Source organism: Corythoichthys intestinalis, chromosome 3 (assembly GCF_030265065.1).
Source record: "Corythoichthys intestinalis isolate RoL2023-P3 chromosome 3, ASM3026506v1, whole genome shotgun sequence".
Classification (NCBI taxonomy): Eukaryota; Metazoa; Chordata; class Actinopteri; order Syngnathiformes; family Syngnathidae; genus Corythoichthys; species Corythoichthys intestinalis.
In genome coordinates, this window is record NC_080397.1 from 67,315,951 (window position 1) to 67,335,080 (window position 19,130).

At 37.9% G+C, this 19,130-nt stretch overlaps 1 protein-coding gene across 3 annotated transcripts in view; it reads left to right on the forward strand.

Annotated features, from left to right (window-relative positions):
- LOC130913089 (acetyl-CoA carboxylase-like) overlaps positions 1–19,130 on the forward strand; it is a 100,284-nt gene that overhangs the window by 9,491 nt on the left and 71,663 nt on the right. For all 3 annotated transcript variants that reach the window (XM_057831399.1, XM_057831400.1, XM_057831401.1), the window contains exons 3-13: positions 3,053–3,185; positions 3,469–3,607; positions 5,378–5,487; positions 5,579–5,660; positions 5,728–5,826; positions 8,581–8,690; positions 8,783–8,893; positions 8,968–9,177; positions 10,827–10,997; positions 16,432–16,593; positions 16,669–16,832. In XM_057831399.1, coding sequence (XP_057687382.1) covers positions 3,053–3,185; positions 3,469–3,607; positions 5,378–5,487; positions 5,579–5,660; positions 5,728–5,826; positions 8,581–8,690; positions 8,783–8,893; positions 8,968–9,177; positions 10,827–10,997; positions 16,432–16,593; positions 16,669–16,832 — 1,491 coding nt within the window. The remainder of the gene's footprint in view (positions 1–3,052; positions 3,186–3,468; positions 3,608–5,377; positions 5,488–5,578; positions 5,661–5,727; positions 5,827–8,580; positions 8,691–8,782; positions 8,894–8,967; positions 9,178–10,826; positions 10,998–16,431; positions 16,594–16,668; positions 16,833–19,130) is intronic.

Sequence of the window (19,130 nt, forward strand, 5' to 3'; positions counted from 1 at the left end):
TGTTGGACCTCAGGAGTACCACTACGTGTTAATTTGGAATGTTTAGTTCTATGGATAGAGGGTTGTTAATCTGACTGCTGTTCAAGGAACACTTTGCTTCTCTTGGGTCTGCGCTGTTTCGATTTGTAAATGGCGACTTGTTGTAATGCTTACTCTGTTTTATCTGATGCACAAGTGGGAGGAGAGAATCGGAAGCCAGGAAGTGTTATTATGTTGCTCCTTTCACTCTCAAAACGCACGACATTATGAATCTTGCCAATACATAATGGAGGGAGATGCTTTTCAAAGTCCTACCTGGTACCTCTATTTTCCAAGGTAGGCCACTTTCAAGCTTTGTCATTTGAGGTCATAGCTAGTGTGCGCGTTTTGTTTCTAGTCTTTATTGTTGCAGCCGTTTCAAACAGATGCTGCTGTAGATGAGTTTCAACAGGAAGAATTACTCACCTAGCTGTGTACTCTTGTAGTTATGTAAGTGCTTAAGCACTGGATTAGTGCACGCATGTTTTGTGTATGCTCGCTTCAGAGAAGGGAAGTGGAATGATACTTGTTTAACGCTATGGCATCATCATTGAATTTTGTAGCCAAATTTTTACATGGCTTTTATTAGTTGGATAATGGACACCCACTAACATAAAGTACTGTATGTGCTGACTTTCTTTAAAAAAGAGATCAGAAGATTGTACTTCAATTCAATCTTGTGTACTTTTAAGTTTAAGTGCAGCCTTTATACTGTATTTATTGCTGATATCAACTGAATCCCAGAGCAAACATTTTACTTCCAAACATGGGTAAGTGTTTCAACAAAGGTTAGTCATTCAGGGTTTCACGCCAGTGAGGCTTTGGAATGAACAGTGCTGGACTGTGCTGGAAATTGATTTCTTTTAGGGGGGGTAAGGCATTCCTAATAGAGGGCCTGTGTTGGTTGTGGCCAGTGAAGGCATAGAATATATTTTTAATAAAAGCCCATAAATCATATCTTACCACCATTAATTTTCACACCGTTTAAAATCTGTTCTGTCCTTTTTTTGTTTCTGATTAGAGGTTGACTGATACAGTGTATCACAAAAGTGAGTACACCCCTCGCATTTCTGCAGGTATTTCAGTATACCTTTTCATGGGACAACACTGCAACACAAAATGACACTTTGAAACGATGAAAAGTAGTGTGTGTGCAGCTTATATAATAGTTAATTTATTTCCCCTCAAAATAACTCAAAATATAGCCATTAATATCAAACCCCCGGCAACAAGAGTACACCCCTTAGAAACTACGTACATCCCTAAGTGTCCAAATTGAGTACTGCTTGTCATTTTCCCTCCACAAGGTCATGTGACTTGTTACAGGAGTGCTGTCAGCATTGCTGCAGAGATTAAAGAGGTGGGGGGGTCAGCCTGTTAGTGCTCAGACCATGCGCCGCACTGTACATCAAATTGGTGTGCATGGCTGTCATCCCAGGAGGAAGCCTCTTCTGAAGATGGTCCACAAGAAAGCCCGCCCGTCTCATCAGACCATAGGACATGGTTCCAGTAATCCATGTGCTTTGTTGACATGTCTTCAGCAAACTGTTTCCGGGCTTTCTTGTGTACTGTCTCCTGTCACTGTATATCGGCCGGCATAGCTGGCTGATATATGGACTTTTTTTTTTCCAACATTTGTCATCGGCCGATTAACAAAAAGAATAAACCGATAAAAAATATTTTTGATCAGGCATCTGTGTGTGCTAGTGTGGTAGCTTCTCACTGACAGTCGCACCCCGGAAGGACCATGCAGCAGCTTGAAGACAGGCTGCTACAAGAAGCATCAGGCTTGTCTGTTTTGGAAATGTTGTAAGATTTTTTTTGTCTTGATTTAGAGAATATGCAGTGTTTAGCCTTTTAAGGTGTTTACTGAGTGATCATTACGCTATGAATGTAACTCGTAGCGTAGCATTCGCGTTAGCATTAGCTTTAGTATGGCGAGCATCGTCTTAAACTCTCACTCTCACTTTTTTACATCTTATCGTGACGTCCTAGAAGGTTTAATTGTTTGAAAAATAATGTACTGTTGTACAAATGCACTGAGTGTGTATAATCATAAAAAGATGTACTGCGTTCGTTAGTTTGGTAGCACTAGACCAAATTAACCCTTTAAGTCTCAGGTCATCATTGTAAATTTGAAACAGTTGAAGCATTTTTTTAAAAACTGCCTTTCATAATCTACGTGCTATATTTAAAATAAGGGATATCGGCCTCATATCTGCTGACAAAATCTGTTTTCGATATCGGCAATCAGCTGAAATTTTTTTAGATATCGGCATTTGAAAATCCCATATCGGTTGACCTCTATTTCTGATGGATTTTATTCAAGGGAACCATGGACAGAAATACTTGTAGTTCCTTAAAAGATAAATGTTAGTATGAGTTAAAATAGTTTGATATTCAAACCCCTCCTAATGTTTTCGTTTTTCTGTCATTGTTTGCATAATATTCTCATTAAAATATGAAAACCTTTCAGTGTTTGGGTGGTTTTAGTTAAAGCAGACACTGTTTTTTCATCTGTGTGATTTTTACAAAGATCAGATCACATTTCATGGTGATATTATGCAGAAATGTGAGAAATTCCAAAAGGTTCAGATATTTTTTCTACTGCTGTATTAAAGAAAGACATTAGGTATTGAAATACAGTATATGTTTTATTTGAATCCTGCCATATCTCGGTTACATTTAAGTTATATTTAGAACAGCAGTTGCAATCATGTAAAGCACTTTGCGAGTTATTACTGTGAAAAATGCTGTCTGCATAAACACCATTTACTTAGAACAGCAGAAAACAAGATAAGGACATAAAGTACTGTAGATTGGGCTGCTCCATCGCAGAAACTGAACTTTGACTTTGACTTTGGCTTTTGATTTCAACAGCTCACTTTCTTCATTCTGTTCTTCAGTTGTTTACCGGTGTGGTTGAATAGAACTCTTGGCTCTTTTCAGCTATCTGTCATTGACATTAAGGAATGGTTCAGTCTCAAAACAGTTTTTTTGCTCAGACAAATATTTCAAAATTTTCTTGCTCTAGGCCCAGCATGTCTGGTCTTCACTTGGTTAAAAAAGGACGCGAACACAGAAAGATGGATCTTCCGAGAGACTTCACTGTGGCTTCACCTGCAGAGTTTGTCACCCGCTTTGGTGGAAACCGTGTCATCGATAAAGTAAGTATTCTTCCTGAACTACCTTTGATGTTTTCATTGACTATTTGTATTTCTAAATTTTGTAGAATGGTTGAACATGGATTAATGAAGAATTCAAAATATATAGGGAAAGATGGTTCTGGATTAGGCTTTATCTCCTTTTAGTGTTTACGACAATCTCTCCATTGTAACATTGAGTTCTTTTGCAGTTGACTGATGGTGAATTGTTGCTGTTGTTTTTTTTCTGCTGTCTAAATCTGTGCCTTAGTGTTTTATAGTTAGCCATTTGTGGTTTATTTTACAGGTGCTTATCGCTAACAACGGCATAGCTGCAGTCAAATGCATGCGGTCTATTCGACGCTGGTCTTACGAGATGTTCCGAAATGAGAGGACCATCCGCTTTGTGGTGATGGTAACTCCTGAAGATTTAAAAGCTAATGCAGGTACTACATTGCAGTTCTTATTAAGTACAGTGAATCACAAAAGTGAGTACAACCCTCGCATTTCTGCAGATATTTAAGTATATATTTTCATGGGACAACACTGACAAATATCACTTTGACACAATGAAAAGTAGTCTGTGCAGCTTATATAATAGAGTTAATTTATTTTCCCCTCAAAATAACTCAAAATATAGCCATGAATATCTAAACCCCTGGCAACAAAAGTGAGTACACCCCTTAGAAACTACGTACATCCCTAAATGTCCAAATTGAGTACTGCTTGTCCCGCCCGTCTCATCAGACCATAGGACATGGTTCCAGTAATCCATGTGTTTTGTTGACATGTCTTCAGCAAACTGTTTGCAGGCTTTCTTGTGTACCGTCTCCAGAAGAGGCTTCCTCCTGGGTGACAGCCTTGCACACCAATTTGATGTAGAGTGCGGCGTATGGTCTGAGCACTAACAGGCTGACCCGCCACCTCTTCAATCTCTGCAGCAATTCTGACAGCACTCCTGTAACGAGTCACATGACATTTTGGAGGGAAAATGAGAAGCAGTACTCAATTTGGACATTTAGGGATGTAGTTTATAGAGGCGTGCGAAATTTCCGATTCTTAGATTATTCGCGATTCGGCCGTGGAAGATTCGAGAACGATTCACAAGCATCCAAATTCCGATTATTGAATTATACCAGGTAAAGTGGAAGTAAAACACAGTCAGCGCGGTCTTTAGGACGCAATGAGGAACGGACCGAGAGTAAATATCATGTTCAACTCATGCCGCTAGATAAAAAAAAAAAATCATACCTGACTGCGGCTACAGTAGATATCATATATATGTAGAACTAGATGCAAAATGACAGACGATCGCGGTGTTAGAACTTGTATTATATGTAGAACTAGATGCAAAATGACAGACGATTGCGGTGTTAGAACTTGTATTATTGAACCGAGATGCAAAATGACAGACTTTCCGGCGTTAGTAAACAGCCGCCATCTTAAAGCAGTACTAAAGCAGTGACTTCTCTAGAAGGTTCTGTTGTAGCGAACCTAATTAACTTTTGATCTAAAATACTCCTAAATCGGCAAAATCTTGTCTTGAATCTATCTTTAAATGATGAAATAGTTTTTAAACTTTGACAAGAGTACACTGAAGGGAAATTATGGAATAACGGGAGCAATTTTAACAACTGTTAACAGTTGATTCACAACATTAAATTAATTGAATGTAGTTTAAAGCTGCTGATACAGAATGGGGACTGGAGTATTTTATGTACTGTTAATTTTGTATATTTGTTTACTGTTATATGCTAACTTGATACTAAAATAGTAGTTTGGTTTAGCCTGAGAGATTTTTTGAACAATTTTGGAACTAATGTACAAAACATTTATGTAAAAAAAACAAAAAAACAAAAAAAGGAGGTAGGTGCATCAATAATCGTTTTATAATCGAATCTGAGCCTCTGAATCGTAATTGTAATCGAATCGTTAGGTGCCCAAAGATTCCCAGCTCTAGTAGTTTCTAAGGGGTGTACTCACTTTTGTTGCCTGGGGTTTAGATATTAATGGCTATATTTTGAGTTAATTTGAGGGGAAAATAACTTTATTATATAAGCTGCACATAGACTACTTTTCATTGTGTCAAAGTGTCATTTTGTGAGTGTGGTCCCATGAAAAGATAAATATCTGCAGAAATACAAGTGGTGTACTCACTTTTGCGATACACTTTACTTTATCAATATACCTTTAAATGAAACTGTCGCTGTTTTCAGAATATATCAAAATGGCAGACCACTACGTGCCGGTGCCTGGTGGGCCAAACAATAACAATTATGCCAATGTAGAGTTGATAGTGGACATTGCCAAAAGAATCCCAGTGCAGGTAAATATTACTGTTGAATTCATTATTTAACAAAAAAAAAAAAAAAATGAGTGGGGTGGGCTAACTCAAGATACTGTATGTCAATTCACAGGCAGTGTGGGCCGGCTGGGGCCACGCCTCAGAAAATCCCAAACTACCCGAGTTGTTGAATAAAGCAGGAATTTCATTTTTGGGTAAAACTAAATTTGGGATAAATATTTTTCTTGTTAGTGCTTGTTTTCAGTTGTGTGTTTAATTTAGGGCCATCCAGTAAAGCTATGTGGGCTCTTGGAGATAAGGTGGCTTCCTCAATTGTGGCCCAGAGTGCAGATATTCCCACATTACCGTGGAGTGGCTCAGGTTTGACCTCTTTTCCCTTGTCTCATTACACAAAATCGACATTACTGATAAGTACACATAGTCCTGTTGCGATAACAAATTTTAGTAGGCAATATATTGTCTCATAAGTTATTGCGATATGCAATATTATTGCCTGTTTTTTTTTTTTTTTAACCTATTCAACCACGAATATAGTGACAATACATCTTAATAAATCACCTATTGAAATGCAATGAATTGTTATTCTTAAATAAAACACAAACTTTATTGACAATTATAAATATTAAAAACACACACAATGCATAATGAGTCATTTTAAAGGGATCCAAGGATAGAAAGACATGTAATTCTTAGAACATAAATTACAAGTTATACTAATTTGATATTAGAAGCCCTCTTAATTATTTTAGTTTTAATAAAATTTGTAAAATTATTTTAACTCGTACGTCACCATTATTGTTGTTGACGTCACAGGGTGGTGACGTCACATGGGCTTGCTGCCACAATTCCACGGTGTCACTTGGGAACTTCATAAACGTCGTCGGTTCTTCCCTTTCAGTTTGAACCCGAACGTAATATTAATAGGAAGGATAGCCCTGTCGATATTTCACAAAACGAGCAGCAAAAGCAAAATGAATATCAAAAATGAGACGAGAGGAGTAGCTTACATGTGTCAAGTTCGCTAGTGACAACTAGCATTCCTGCTCTAGTGACGGAGCAGGAGAGTGATATAAAAAAATGTTTGCAGATCTTCACTATCATCAGAGTTTTCATGTTTGATGTGTCACCTTTTAACCGCAATTTTGCGATGTCCAGAAGGCTGTCAATGTTTTACAGCAGACTAAAGTGGTTAGTACATTGTTATGGAGGTAGATTTGTGTCTTTATTATTCAATCAAAAAAAAAGTTGCTTCAATCAAATAAAAAGTTGCTTCAATCAAAATATATATTTTCAATAGAAGAAAACGTCACTTCAATCAAAAAAATGTGTTTGAATGCAAAAATAAATTTGAAACTCCCAAAAATATATTTGAAAACTATTTTTCTTTGATTGAAAAATTTTTTTTTTGATTTAAGTCAAGTTTTTTTTTTTTTTATTGAAACACCATTTTTGATTGAAGTCATGTAATTTTGCGTTGGGACCACATTTTGGCTAGGACATTTGTGTCTTTATTATTCAATCAAAAATTAAGTTGCTTCAAACAAAAAATATATATTTTCAAGAGAAAAATCACTTCAATCAAAAATTTTAAAAATATTCCATCGTAGAAAAAAAGGTTTGAATGTGAAAAAATATTTGAGACTCAGAAATTCGCATTTGAACACTTTATTTTGTGTCAAATCAAACACTTTATTTTGTGTCAATCGAAAATTTTAAAAATATTCCATCGTAGAAAAAAAGGTTTGAATGTGAAAAAATATTTGAGACTCAGAAATTCGCATTTGAACACTTTATTTTGTGTCAAATCAAACACTTTATTTTGTGTCAATCAAAAATTTTAAAAATATTCCATCGTAGAAAAAAAGGTTTGAATGTGAAAAAATATTTGAGACTCAGAAATTCGCATTTGAACACTTTATTTTGTGTCAAATCAAACACTTTATTTTGTGTCAATCGAAAATTTTAACACAAAATAAAGTGTTCAAATGAGACTCAGAAATTCGCATTTGAACACAAAATAAAGTGTTCAAATGCGAATTTCTGAGTCTCAAATATTTTTTCACATTCAAACCTTTTTTTCTACGATGGAATATTTTTAAAATTTTTGATTGAAGTGATTTTTCTCTTGAAAATATATATTTTTTGTTTGAAGCAACTTAATTTTTGATTGAATAATAAAGACACAAATGTCCTAGCCAAAATGTGGTCCCAACGCAAAATTACATGACTTCAATCAAAAATGGTGTTTCAATAAAAAAAAAAAAAAAACTTGACTTAAATCAAAAAAAAAAAATTTCAATCAAAGAAAAATAGTTTTCAAATATATTTTTGGGAGTTTCAAATTTATTTTTGCATTCAAACACATTTTTTTGATTGAAGTGACGTTTTCTTCTATTGAAAATATATATTTTGATTGAAGCAACTTTTTATTTGATTGAAGCAACTTTTTTTTGGATTGAATAATAAAGACACAAATCTACCTCCATACATTGTCTTTTTTTCCATTAGCCTCAATGTAGCAGTGCTAACATTTTACAATGTTAAATATAGAAGTGTTTCCTTATTTTGTATATCTGAATTTTAATTCCACAGCGTGTTGATGGCCAATAAACATTTGTTAAAGCTACTGGAGTCTCATATGTAATCAACAAGCATGTGTGCTGAGTGCATGCAGCACAGGCACGCACATATGTATGCATGCAATGGAAAACTAAATTCAATGCTTTTTAAATACTTTTAATAACCAGCGGGTACCCTGTGGTGATTTCGTGCAGAACCGGAAAAAAGTATGAGCGGACCAATCACAGTCCACCACGTCACACGCTGTTGTGAAGGAACAAGAGGGGCTATGGCGGAGGGTCGCAAATCGTGTCTTCCTTGACGGTGCAGCTCTGCCGCGGAAGCATAACTTGGCCTTTAGAAATACATTTTTCTCAAAAAGTTACTCAAGTAAATGTAACAGAGTACTTGTAACGCTTTACTACCCACTTCTACACAAGAGTCCTACAAACGTCCGCGGCACACCGGTTGAAAAACACTGCACTAGACCACTGTGCTGCCCTAGTTTGTGTTTATTAACCAAGAAAATTCTCACCTCTTCTGGTTCTCTTTTAGGTCTGAGAGTGGACTGGACAGAGAATGACCAAGTACCCGGCAATGTAATCAGTGTTCCTCCTGAGATCTACACACAGGGCTGTGTTTTGGATGTGGATGATGGTCTGGCGGTATGCATGTTCAACAATACTATCTGGAACTCAAAATTTGTCTCAGGAGGAGTTGTAATTCTTAAGTTGTATCCCATACGTTACTGTGCTAGAGAGCTGAGAGAATTGGTTATCCTGTTGTCATCAAAGCATCAGAGGGTGGTGGAGGAAAAGGTATTCGGAAAGTAGAAAGTGCGGATAGTTTTCCAACCTCATTTAGGCAGGTACGTGGATTCCTTTCTTTATACAGCTCCACTTTTCCAATGCTCTGAGTGTTATACCAACCTTTTACTTGTAGGTTCAGACAGAAGTTCCTGGCTCGCCCATTTTCATCATGCAGCTAGCCCAGCATGCAAGACACCTGGAGGTTCAGATACTGGCTGATGAATATGGTAACGCTATCTCTCTATTTGGTCGAGATTGCTCCATTCAAAGAAGGCACCAGAAGATTATCGAGGAAGCCCCCGCAACTGTAGCTGCATCCTTGACATTTGAGCATATGGAGCAGGTTAGTTAACTTATATCTGCATGTATATTTCATTCAATAACAATAATAAGTTATGTTGGATTAGTTCTATTTCATCCCTGCTGACCGCCAGATTCATAGAACCGTAGTTACATTCTTAACTTTTGATTTATGTAGCGCCTTTCAGGACATTTAAAGTGCCTGTGACACCATAAAAGATATTAAGTCGCATTATTATTTAAATTAAAATCATATTTTGAGACAATTCGACTACAAAGTACAATTTCGCAAAGCGCAGATGACGAGAAATGAGTCTTTCAATCTGCCGTTTAGCAACTCCTGTCATTATAGCGCTCTGGCGCCGCCATCTGGGTGATGATGTTGGCAGAGTAACGATTTCAGCTGATTTAGAATTCAGACCAATGGAGGAGGAAGATTCAGAACGAGGAAAATGCAACAGAGAGCAGGAATATTTTTACAGGATAGTCTTTTTATCTAAGAATTTTTCCCCAATTGTTAAAAATTGTATGGTCGTGACAAAAAATCGTCTTGTGCTAAGCAGAATATGAAATATTAAAAATGCATTTATTCACTATGAAAGGGCTAAATTACTGCATAATGGTCAAAACTGCAAACTTCTTAAACCTTCCGAATGGTATTTTACGCCACCGGAGTTAGTCGGCTCATGTCATTTCCCTGCGGGGACTCGGAGACAAGGAAAGAGTGTAAACAAAAGTGTGAGAGCTATGCTACATGCTAACCTGAACAGAGCTGCTCTTCTAAGTCTTCCTCGCTTTTCGAAAACTAAAAATCACACAAAACTACCCCGACTCATGTCACACACGGCGGCAGGGGTGATAGCCTTCACCGATCAGCCAGCCAATGGTGGCGAGCAAGTTTCAGCTTGTCGTTGAACGCCGAAAACGGCGCATTCTCGGTGGACAAACCGGCTTACGTCGGAGCGCTTGGCTACCCAAGCCGAGGATAGTGCTTGCTTGGCGGGTGCATGAAGAGGGCCGAGAGTGGTGGAAGTCTCTACACAATCGGTAACCGTAGACGAGAGCGCGTAGCTGGCAGAGCGCGGACGTTATTGGCCGGCAACCATGGTGTGTGACTAATATAAATAAATAAATACTAATATAAAACACGTAGCTTACTCACTCCCTTGTCTGTCCAGTGGTCCCACAGTAGTCAGACTTGTTTTGCCCATTCTCTGCGGTGAACAGGACCTTTTTGAAACACGAAAAGGCTCACACGCCTCTCCCTAGTGCAGCAACAAAAGCCTGCAGCACATTTGGCTGGCGTGATTCGAAAAACAAACGAATGTATCCACAAAATCAGTGGAAACCGCAGTCCTTATTCATATTATTGTAATGGCTATACTGTGAAGATGATTAGTCCGCTGACGTCACATTCGCCTTCTTCCTCAATCCAATTTTCATGGCGTAAGATTAAAAAAAACTGAATAGGTCTAAGTGGTCGATTTCATTTAGGAGCATAAAATACTGTGTGAAATATGAAATAAACATGCTTTTTGCTGTCATTGCTGGCAATTTAAAATACTTTACATTCCATTATTCATTCACTCCACAATAGGTGGCGCTAAGCTCTTATTGTAACCACAGCTGCCATGGGGCAGACTGACAAAAGCAAGACTGCAAATGATGTTTTGTCTCCTCTTTCTGACCTAGTATGCAGTTAGACTAGCCAAAATGGTGGGCTATGTCAGTGCTGGAACTGTGGAATATCTTTTCTCTGAAGACGGAAGTTTTCATTTTTTGGAGCTGAATCCTCGTCTACAGGTAGAACATCCCTGTACAGAGATGATTGCAGATGTAAACCTTCCAGCAGCCCAACTTCAGGTAAAACCCTCAGTGAACAAAGAATGCTCTCACACGACACAATAGAGGCTAAATTATTTGAACAACTAGCTATTACACTTACAGAAAAGTGACATTAAAATAAATGATGCATTTTGTTTATACCACAGCTTTAATTGGAAAAAAATGGAGGAACTGAAAATCAAATGTTCTGCAGGAATTAGGCATTTGAAACTAGTTTAGAGCAACACTTGGTAACTTTTCAGTTCTGGTCGATTTTAGTGACGCCGGTGGACATAAGCGGTAGTGTTTTGCCTTAACGAAGACTGCGTTTCCCATGAGGACCAGGGCACTCCCGTACAGTGTCGTAAAATCATCAGTCAATCAAAAATCAAACTCCCGCTCGCTTGCAGATGAATTAAAGGTCAGCTGAAGAGCTTTTCCAATTTCGGTGTACTGTAATTTCCCGAATATAACGCACTTTTTTTTCCCCAAAATCAACTTGTAAAATCATGGTGCGCATTATAAACGGGTACATGGATGGAGACAGAAATATATACATATTACATAAACCGATTTTTTTTTTAATTGACACCACCACGTTGTGTTGAAGAAACATATGCGGCGACCTGTTGCCAACCATTACGCTACGTGACGTCACCATTTTGTCTTGGTAATACTTCACTCTAATCGGTCGAATGATTTCGTCTGTGTTAAATTCTGCTTTTTTCACTCTTCCTAAAGCGCAGAATTTAGTTTCTTGAACTCATTTGAGTCAATGTTTACTGCAGCTCCCCAACTCGGACCCCTCTCGACCATAACAAACGTAAGCACACAGACTTGCTGTGTCCGTCAACTATATCTGTCCCACGGGAAACTCAAACCCAAATAACAATAGTTCCTATTGTTACTGTCGTGTTGACAGCGATGAGCTCTCACGGATTTCCGACTTACGTTCTCACTTTCATTTTACCGTATCAATCCATGGAAGAAACATTTATTCATCATGATGAAACGAGCAAGTTATACAGCAGCCTTTAAAAAAAAGTCACTTCTGTTTTGTCTTCTCCTAGATTCTGGTAAGTTGGAGAAGTTGTCAAATCATATTATTACCGTAAATATTGTCAGTTTATGGTAATGTTTTAAACTACCAATGTGCTATGCTTGTGCTGTGTTTCACCAGTCAGTAAAATGACATTTCTGTATCTGTACACGAGCTGTGTTTTCTTGTATTCTTCTATTTATTGGTGCTAAAATTAGGGTGCGCGTTATAAACAGGTACAATAATTTTCCCTAGATTTTACAAGTAAATTTGGGGTGCGCATTATACACGGGTGCGCCTTATATTCGGGAAATTACGGTAATTTTATGAATATAGACTCTAGACGAGTTCTTTAAAACAACCATCCCATTTTTAACACGCAACTGCGAAAATAATTTGTGTTTTTTTTTTTTAGGGCTGTCAAAATTATCGCGTTAACGCGCGGTAATTAATTTTTTTAATTAATCACGTTAAAATATTTGACACAACATGTCCCGCTCAGACAGTATTCTGCCTTTTGGTAAGTTTTACAGCAAGGTTTTTTGTGCTGTCTAACAGCGAACTCTTGTGGTCGCTTTGCGACATGGTTTATTGCTTTCTTGCCAGTTCAATATGGCTGCACGACGTCTCGGGCTGACGCCTACGTTGTAATGTTGTGCTTATATGATCCTTGGACAAGATTTGTCCGTAAGTATGGTTGTTGTAAAGCATGTACATATTATGTTAGTAAGCGAAATGTTCTATTTTTTGTATGAGACGCTTTTTGTTTATGTTTAGTGAACCTGTATAGCGTGCTAAGCTAACGTTGTTGCTAATGCAATGCTTGTGTACTTTTTTTTGTAGTTTCACTACGGTCTAAAGAGGACAGTGGTTTGAGGCCATTTTATTAATAAATCAGATGAAAAAGGAAGAAGTCTGATTATTAAGGCGTCGTTCACTAGCTGTCTAGCTTTGGAAAAAGTAGACGCTTCAGAGTGAGGACAGCATAGACAGATTTAAATGACAGTAGAGTGAAATGCCCACTACAGTCCTTGTGTACTGTGTGTTGAATGTATATATCCATCTTGTGTCTTATCTTTCCATTCCAACAATTTATTTTACAGAATATATATATATAATTTACAGAAAAATATGGCATGTTTTATAGATGGTTTGAATTGCGATTAATTGCGATTAATTACGATTAATTAATTTTTAAGCTGTAAATAACTCGATTAAAAATTTTAATCGTTTGACAGCCCTAGTTTTTGTTTCTTTAGTTTTTTTGTACTCTGTTAATTGTCCCATAGCAGCAGTAGCTATTTCCACAGAAAGTAGCCATTCAGGATTGCTCTTTAGTGACGCTCACGATGGCAAGGGCTCCCAGGAAAGATGATCTACAATTAATGCCTACATATTTGAACCTAAGGCATCAGATGACGAATTACTCGGCGCATCAGATGTTGGTGATGACGCCGATTGACAGCTCGACATTCACAAACGGTAGCCTATATCCAGCATCGTGATTTTGATTTTGAGTAAAAACCCAGTAAATGTTTGCAATAGCTGGCGAGAATAGCATGGTGCTATTCTTTCGTATTAAAGTGCCTGCGGGGTCCTCAGGAATTGATATCATCAGGTAGCGGTTGGCAGTGAGGCGCGTCTCTCCTTGTTAAGGTGTTGCTATGGCAGTAACTCAAAAACTACGTGGTCAATTGTTTTTAAATATGAGTTTTGAGACGGCGAATGATGCATTTAATACAATTTAACTGAGTAAAACGCTCAAGAACAAAATCCGAAAGGATCTTCAGTTGACCTTTAAACAATTCTGTTTCCACTGGTTGTGTGAATGGATAAATAATAATCAGGTAAGTAAGGTAGTTAATAGGGCTGCAGCTATCGAATATTTTAGTAATCGAGTAATCGACTGAAAATTCTATTGATTAATCGAGTAATCGGATAAAACAAATATATTTTTAGGTGAAGAGCAATTATAAATATACATGAGAAAACAAGACATTTCATCTAATCTTGAACCATTTTCAGTCAATGTCTTTATTTTCGATGTATATTGTTGAAAACAGCCAACAATTGCATCTCAGATGTAACTAGAATTAAAAAAAAAAACTAATTAACTGCTTTCACTCAAAAAACTTTTAGATCTTATTTAAAAAAAAAAAAAAAAAAAAAATATATATATATATATATATATATATATATATATATATATATATCTTACCTAATGCCGTTACGCTTGATAACACACGTCACTTAAAAGTTAGGATTTTTTCCCACGTGTTTCAATTGAATTTCTCTTTGTGTCAAGCCATTTTTAAGTTCTAGTTAAGTTTTAAGTTAGTCTAAACTGTAAGTCCTGATAGGATTTTGAGTTTTTGCAGTGTTCAAAATAAATGTACGATACAGGCTGTATTGGAGCACATTAGGGACCAGTGCTACTTGGTGTTTTATCCAGCAATGACTACTGAGCTAAAATTGATAGATAGCATGATTAAGTTTTTATTTTACACCCTCATCACTCCACAATGCTATGTTATGTTAAAGTCTGTATGTAAGACACGTTAGCCACGCTTGACAGTGGTCATAATTAATTGAAACCTAGCCTTCCGCAGGGCTAACGTTACGTGAGCTAGTAGCGACAGTAACGTTAATCTTATTTATTAGCGCTTTAGGCTCAAACACACTAGAAACGTCAACGTCGCGTCAACGATCCCGCCGCGATAACGCACCAGTGACGCTCGGCGTCGATTTCCATAGGACGCGTTTCACGAGCAGCGCATCTGTGGAGCGGCTCGATCGGTTGACGCGAGGATTGCAAGATCGCGCGAGAATAGCGGGTATTAAAAGTTAATAAAATAACAACACTTTGCCTTTCAGACCCTGCGTATTGGCCAGCTTTCTTTTTGAAAGAAAGAAGAAAAAAGAAGTCATGTGCTAAAGCAAAAAGCAATCCCAATGACAAAGATTTTAACATTTTTTTTCTTATGAACATTTTTCTAAGCTTTATTGATGTTTTTTTCTCAAGTTAAAGCACCACGCAGGAATTAATTTAATTGTGTAGCAGGATTTGTGTATTATTTGTATTAATTGCAGGTGTTTTAGCTCATTTCAGTTTATTTTATTTATATAGTAAGTTACGATTGCATATTATTTTGAAAATCGACCGGATCCACCGTATTTTTAAACTAGTGACTTCCGGCCTGCCCGATCCCACCTAGTAGTATTGACGCAGGGGGGCCGCGTCTCGCGTCAAAAAACAAACTCTGCTGTTCTTTTCGCATGCGTCGCGTTTAGCGCTTCTGGGACGCGTCTAACACGCGGACGCACTACGACTGTTGTGCATTGGCTGATTGACTTTAACGGGCGCGTTTCGAAGCGTAATCGCGGCGAGATCGTTGACGCGACGTTCACGTTGCTGGTATGTTTGAGCCTTTAGCGCTCTTTATTAGCGCTTAGCGCTCTACTGCTTTAAGATGGCGGCTGTTTACTAACGCTGCCCAGACGCGGCCGAGTCTGTCATTTCGCATCTAGTTCAACATACATGTGATCTCTATGAGACGCATCAGACGCTACCTGTACCAACGTAGCATCGTGCGGGCTAGTATTTAGCAACGTCGGCGTCGTTTGTGGTGGCTGTCGGCTGCAGTAAGTTTTTTTTTTTTTTTTTTACTTCTTCCTCTCCGCACGTGACAGCGCGTTGTCCCGCATTAAAAGTAGTCCGAGCAAAACGTGATGCTTAGAGCTGTCAAAATAAACGATTAATCGAGGTGAATAAAATTACTCGGATCAGTTTTTAAACTCGAGTTACTCGAGTTGCTCGAGTACTCGTTTCAGCTCTAGTAGGTAATAAGTAATAAGGCTCATCCACCTCACCCCACCCAAACTCGTCAGCGCTGATGAGTTCAGGTGGGATGGGGGGGGGGGGGGGGGGGGGCGTCACGCCAGCGAAGGAAAGCCTACCCAATGTTTATTCTGTACACCCTGATAGCCTGCCTTTTTTTCCTCCTCAGACAAAACTTTTTGTCTCTTCTGTTGCTGTGCCATCTTTGCAGAATTTGCGCGAAAACCTTTGGCATCGACTTCCGTCTTTATAATGAATGGGAAAGGGGTAAGTCGTATGTCGTAAAGCAGTCAGTATATTTGTGGTATTTTTTTGTGTGGCAGTATTCCTGCTACCCTCCTCAAAGTTAATTAGTGCCGATGAAATCGATACAGACCCCCCCAAGATATAAAAGAGGTGTAATTCAACTAGTCGTCAGTCGAAATATTATCACAAATGTTATGAAAATATTTAATATAAAGGTTGAAAAGTTGCCTAGTGTTGCTTTAAATAAGTTTTTTTCAAATACGTTTGTCCTCATTTTATGTTTTCTCACAATTTACAGAATTTGGCCACATACTTAAAAGTTGTCACACTTTTTGTATTGCCCTTTGCAGATTGCCATGGGCATCCCACTTTACAGAATCAAAGATATTCGTTTGCTCTATGGAGAAACTGCATGGGGTGACAGCATTATTAACTTCGACACTCCAGAATGCCCACCTAGTCCAAGAGGACACGTCATAGCTGCTCGGATCACCAGTGAGAACCCCGATGAGGTAGATATTGTCTCACCGGTGCTATGAATCTTCCATTAATTTTCTTAAAGATAATTCTTGCCTTGTTGTTTACAGGGGTTCAAACCCAGCTCAGGCACTGTTCAGGAGCTGAACTTCCGTAGCAGTAAAAATGTCTGGGGTTACTTTAGTGTCGGCGCAACTGGGGGTCTGCATGAATTTGCTGACTCACAGTTTGGACACTGTTTCTCCTGGGGTGAAAACCGAGAAGAAGCCATATCGTAAGAGTCTTTTAATTGATGAATGTATTTATTTTGAAGTAATCAGTCCCTGTCTTGATGTTGTGTCTTGACCTGTCACCAAACTTTAGTGTTTAGCGGGCATATAAAATCAGAGGGACCCCAGTTCTATATTGTTATCCTAGAACAGGGGTGGGCAAACTATTCCACAAAAGGCCGTTGTGGGTGCGGTTTTTCGTTGCAACACATCAAGAGAACAATTTTTTTGACCAATCTTGTGTTTTACAAGTGCAATCACTTGATTGCAGTCAGGTGCTTCTTGTTGCCCTGGACCCCTCATTGGCTGAACTGCCAATGCTGGATCTGTTGTTACAGAACCCACTGCGGCCTTTGAAGACCAGTTCTTCAGGACCGATGCCGATTATTAGTAGTTGGAGGGGCTGGTAACCGATTTTTGGAGCTGATATTTATTTGCAGTGAAAGTGTCAAAATTGGCGTAAAAAATGAATAATGCAAACTAGGGTTGTTCCGATCATGTTTTTTTGCTCCCGATCGTTTTAGTTTGAGTATCTACCGATCCCGATATTTCCCGATCCGATTGCTTTTTTTCCTCTCCCGATTCAATTCCAATCATTCCCGATAATTTTTCCCGATCATATACATTTTGGCAATGCGTTAAGAAAAAATGAATAAAACTTGGACGAATATACGGCGGAAAACACTCAGGTGACTTGAAGTTCCGCTTTGAGACCCCCAATTTGGCCAGATTTCAAAATTGTCCAATATGCATGTGTGATACATCATTGGAAAGCTTAAAATCTCAATTTTCTGGGGGAAGAAAAAATTTGAACAGGAGGGCATTTTTGAAAAAAAAAACTTTTTTTAAACAGCAAACCCATAACTGGAGGCGAGAGCATGCGAGAGCAGAATTAAAGACGCCACTGTTTTAAAGACATATTATCACGAACTTACCTTGTTTCGATCCAACAACTCCATGTAGCATGTATCACTGAGTGTCAAGACACAGCTATGAATGGCCACAGCCAGATTTTTTTAGGGATTTTATGGGTGAAACATGGAGATATACCAAGGATAGCGATGCAGAAATCGCATACAACAAGGAGTGGTTGAAATTTTCTTTTTCATATAGTTACCCTTTTAAATGTTATTTTTCAAATTTCCTTAGTTTGGATCGATAATTTATCATCGAATATATCGGCGGAAATGCGACAGGAACAAGAAAAATACAATTAAGCGATAGTTATGAGGTAGATATCCGTGACTTTTTTTACAGAATTTTTCATTGTGACGTAATTTGTTTAAAAGTCCAAAATATGCGAGTGAATAATTTTTTAAAGTCGTTTTCTTTTTTTAAACTAAATATTAGAAATCAATTGATGATTCTAAACGACAGACATTTTGAATAATAAATATAATTACTTCTTTTTATGGCTAGGTTGAAACAAAAACGGTTGCGCGACATCTGTAAACGGGGTTTTTCAGGGTAAAACGGGCAAATTAAAAATAGTTTGGGAGCTTAATGAGCCATGAATCTGCTATGGCAGCATATAGACATATTGTTCTATCAAACACAGCAGTTGTTTTGGCTGAAAATACAACAGTTTAGGAGAAACTGCTTTTTCAGTCCTGTCTGTGTTTTCCGCCATATACATTCAACATACAGTACATAAGTAGTGTATTTATTTATTATGACAATAAATCCTCAAGATGGCATTTACATTATTAACATTCTTTCTGTGAGAGGGATCCACGGATAGAAAGACTTGTAATTCTTAAAGGATAAATGTGACCTTGTATATTGTGAGTAAATATTGCCATCTAGTGTATTTGTTAAGCTTTCAGTAAATGATACTGTAGCCATTTAACTTCTGCCCAAATGCATGATGGGAAGTGCAACCATGACTGTGCGTAGTGGTACCAATTGATATATCTTCTCTGCGTTGGGAAATAAAATAGGGTGTTAAGAAAAAAATCAACTACTACCTTTCTTCCCTACGTTACTTCCCACGATATCTCTAATTGTTGATAGGGATTGTAAGGCTTTAGCTAATTAAAAAAAAAGCTTCAAAGGCTGCCAAAATTCTCTCTACTCGTTTAACGTTGCCTTTTAACTCTATGTATACGTAAAACGGTGCCATTATAGATTGAACGCGACAATGCGTGAGTGGGTAGTGCAGCGCATGCATTAATTGCGTTAAATATTTAAAAGTTATTACTGCCGTTAACACGATAAATTTGATAGCCCTACTTTAAGCCAAAGCTAAAGACTCTGGATGAGTGTAAGACATTTTGTCTGTAACGTAAAATACAATTAGATAA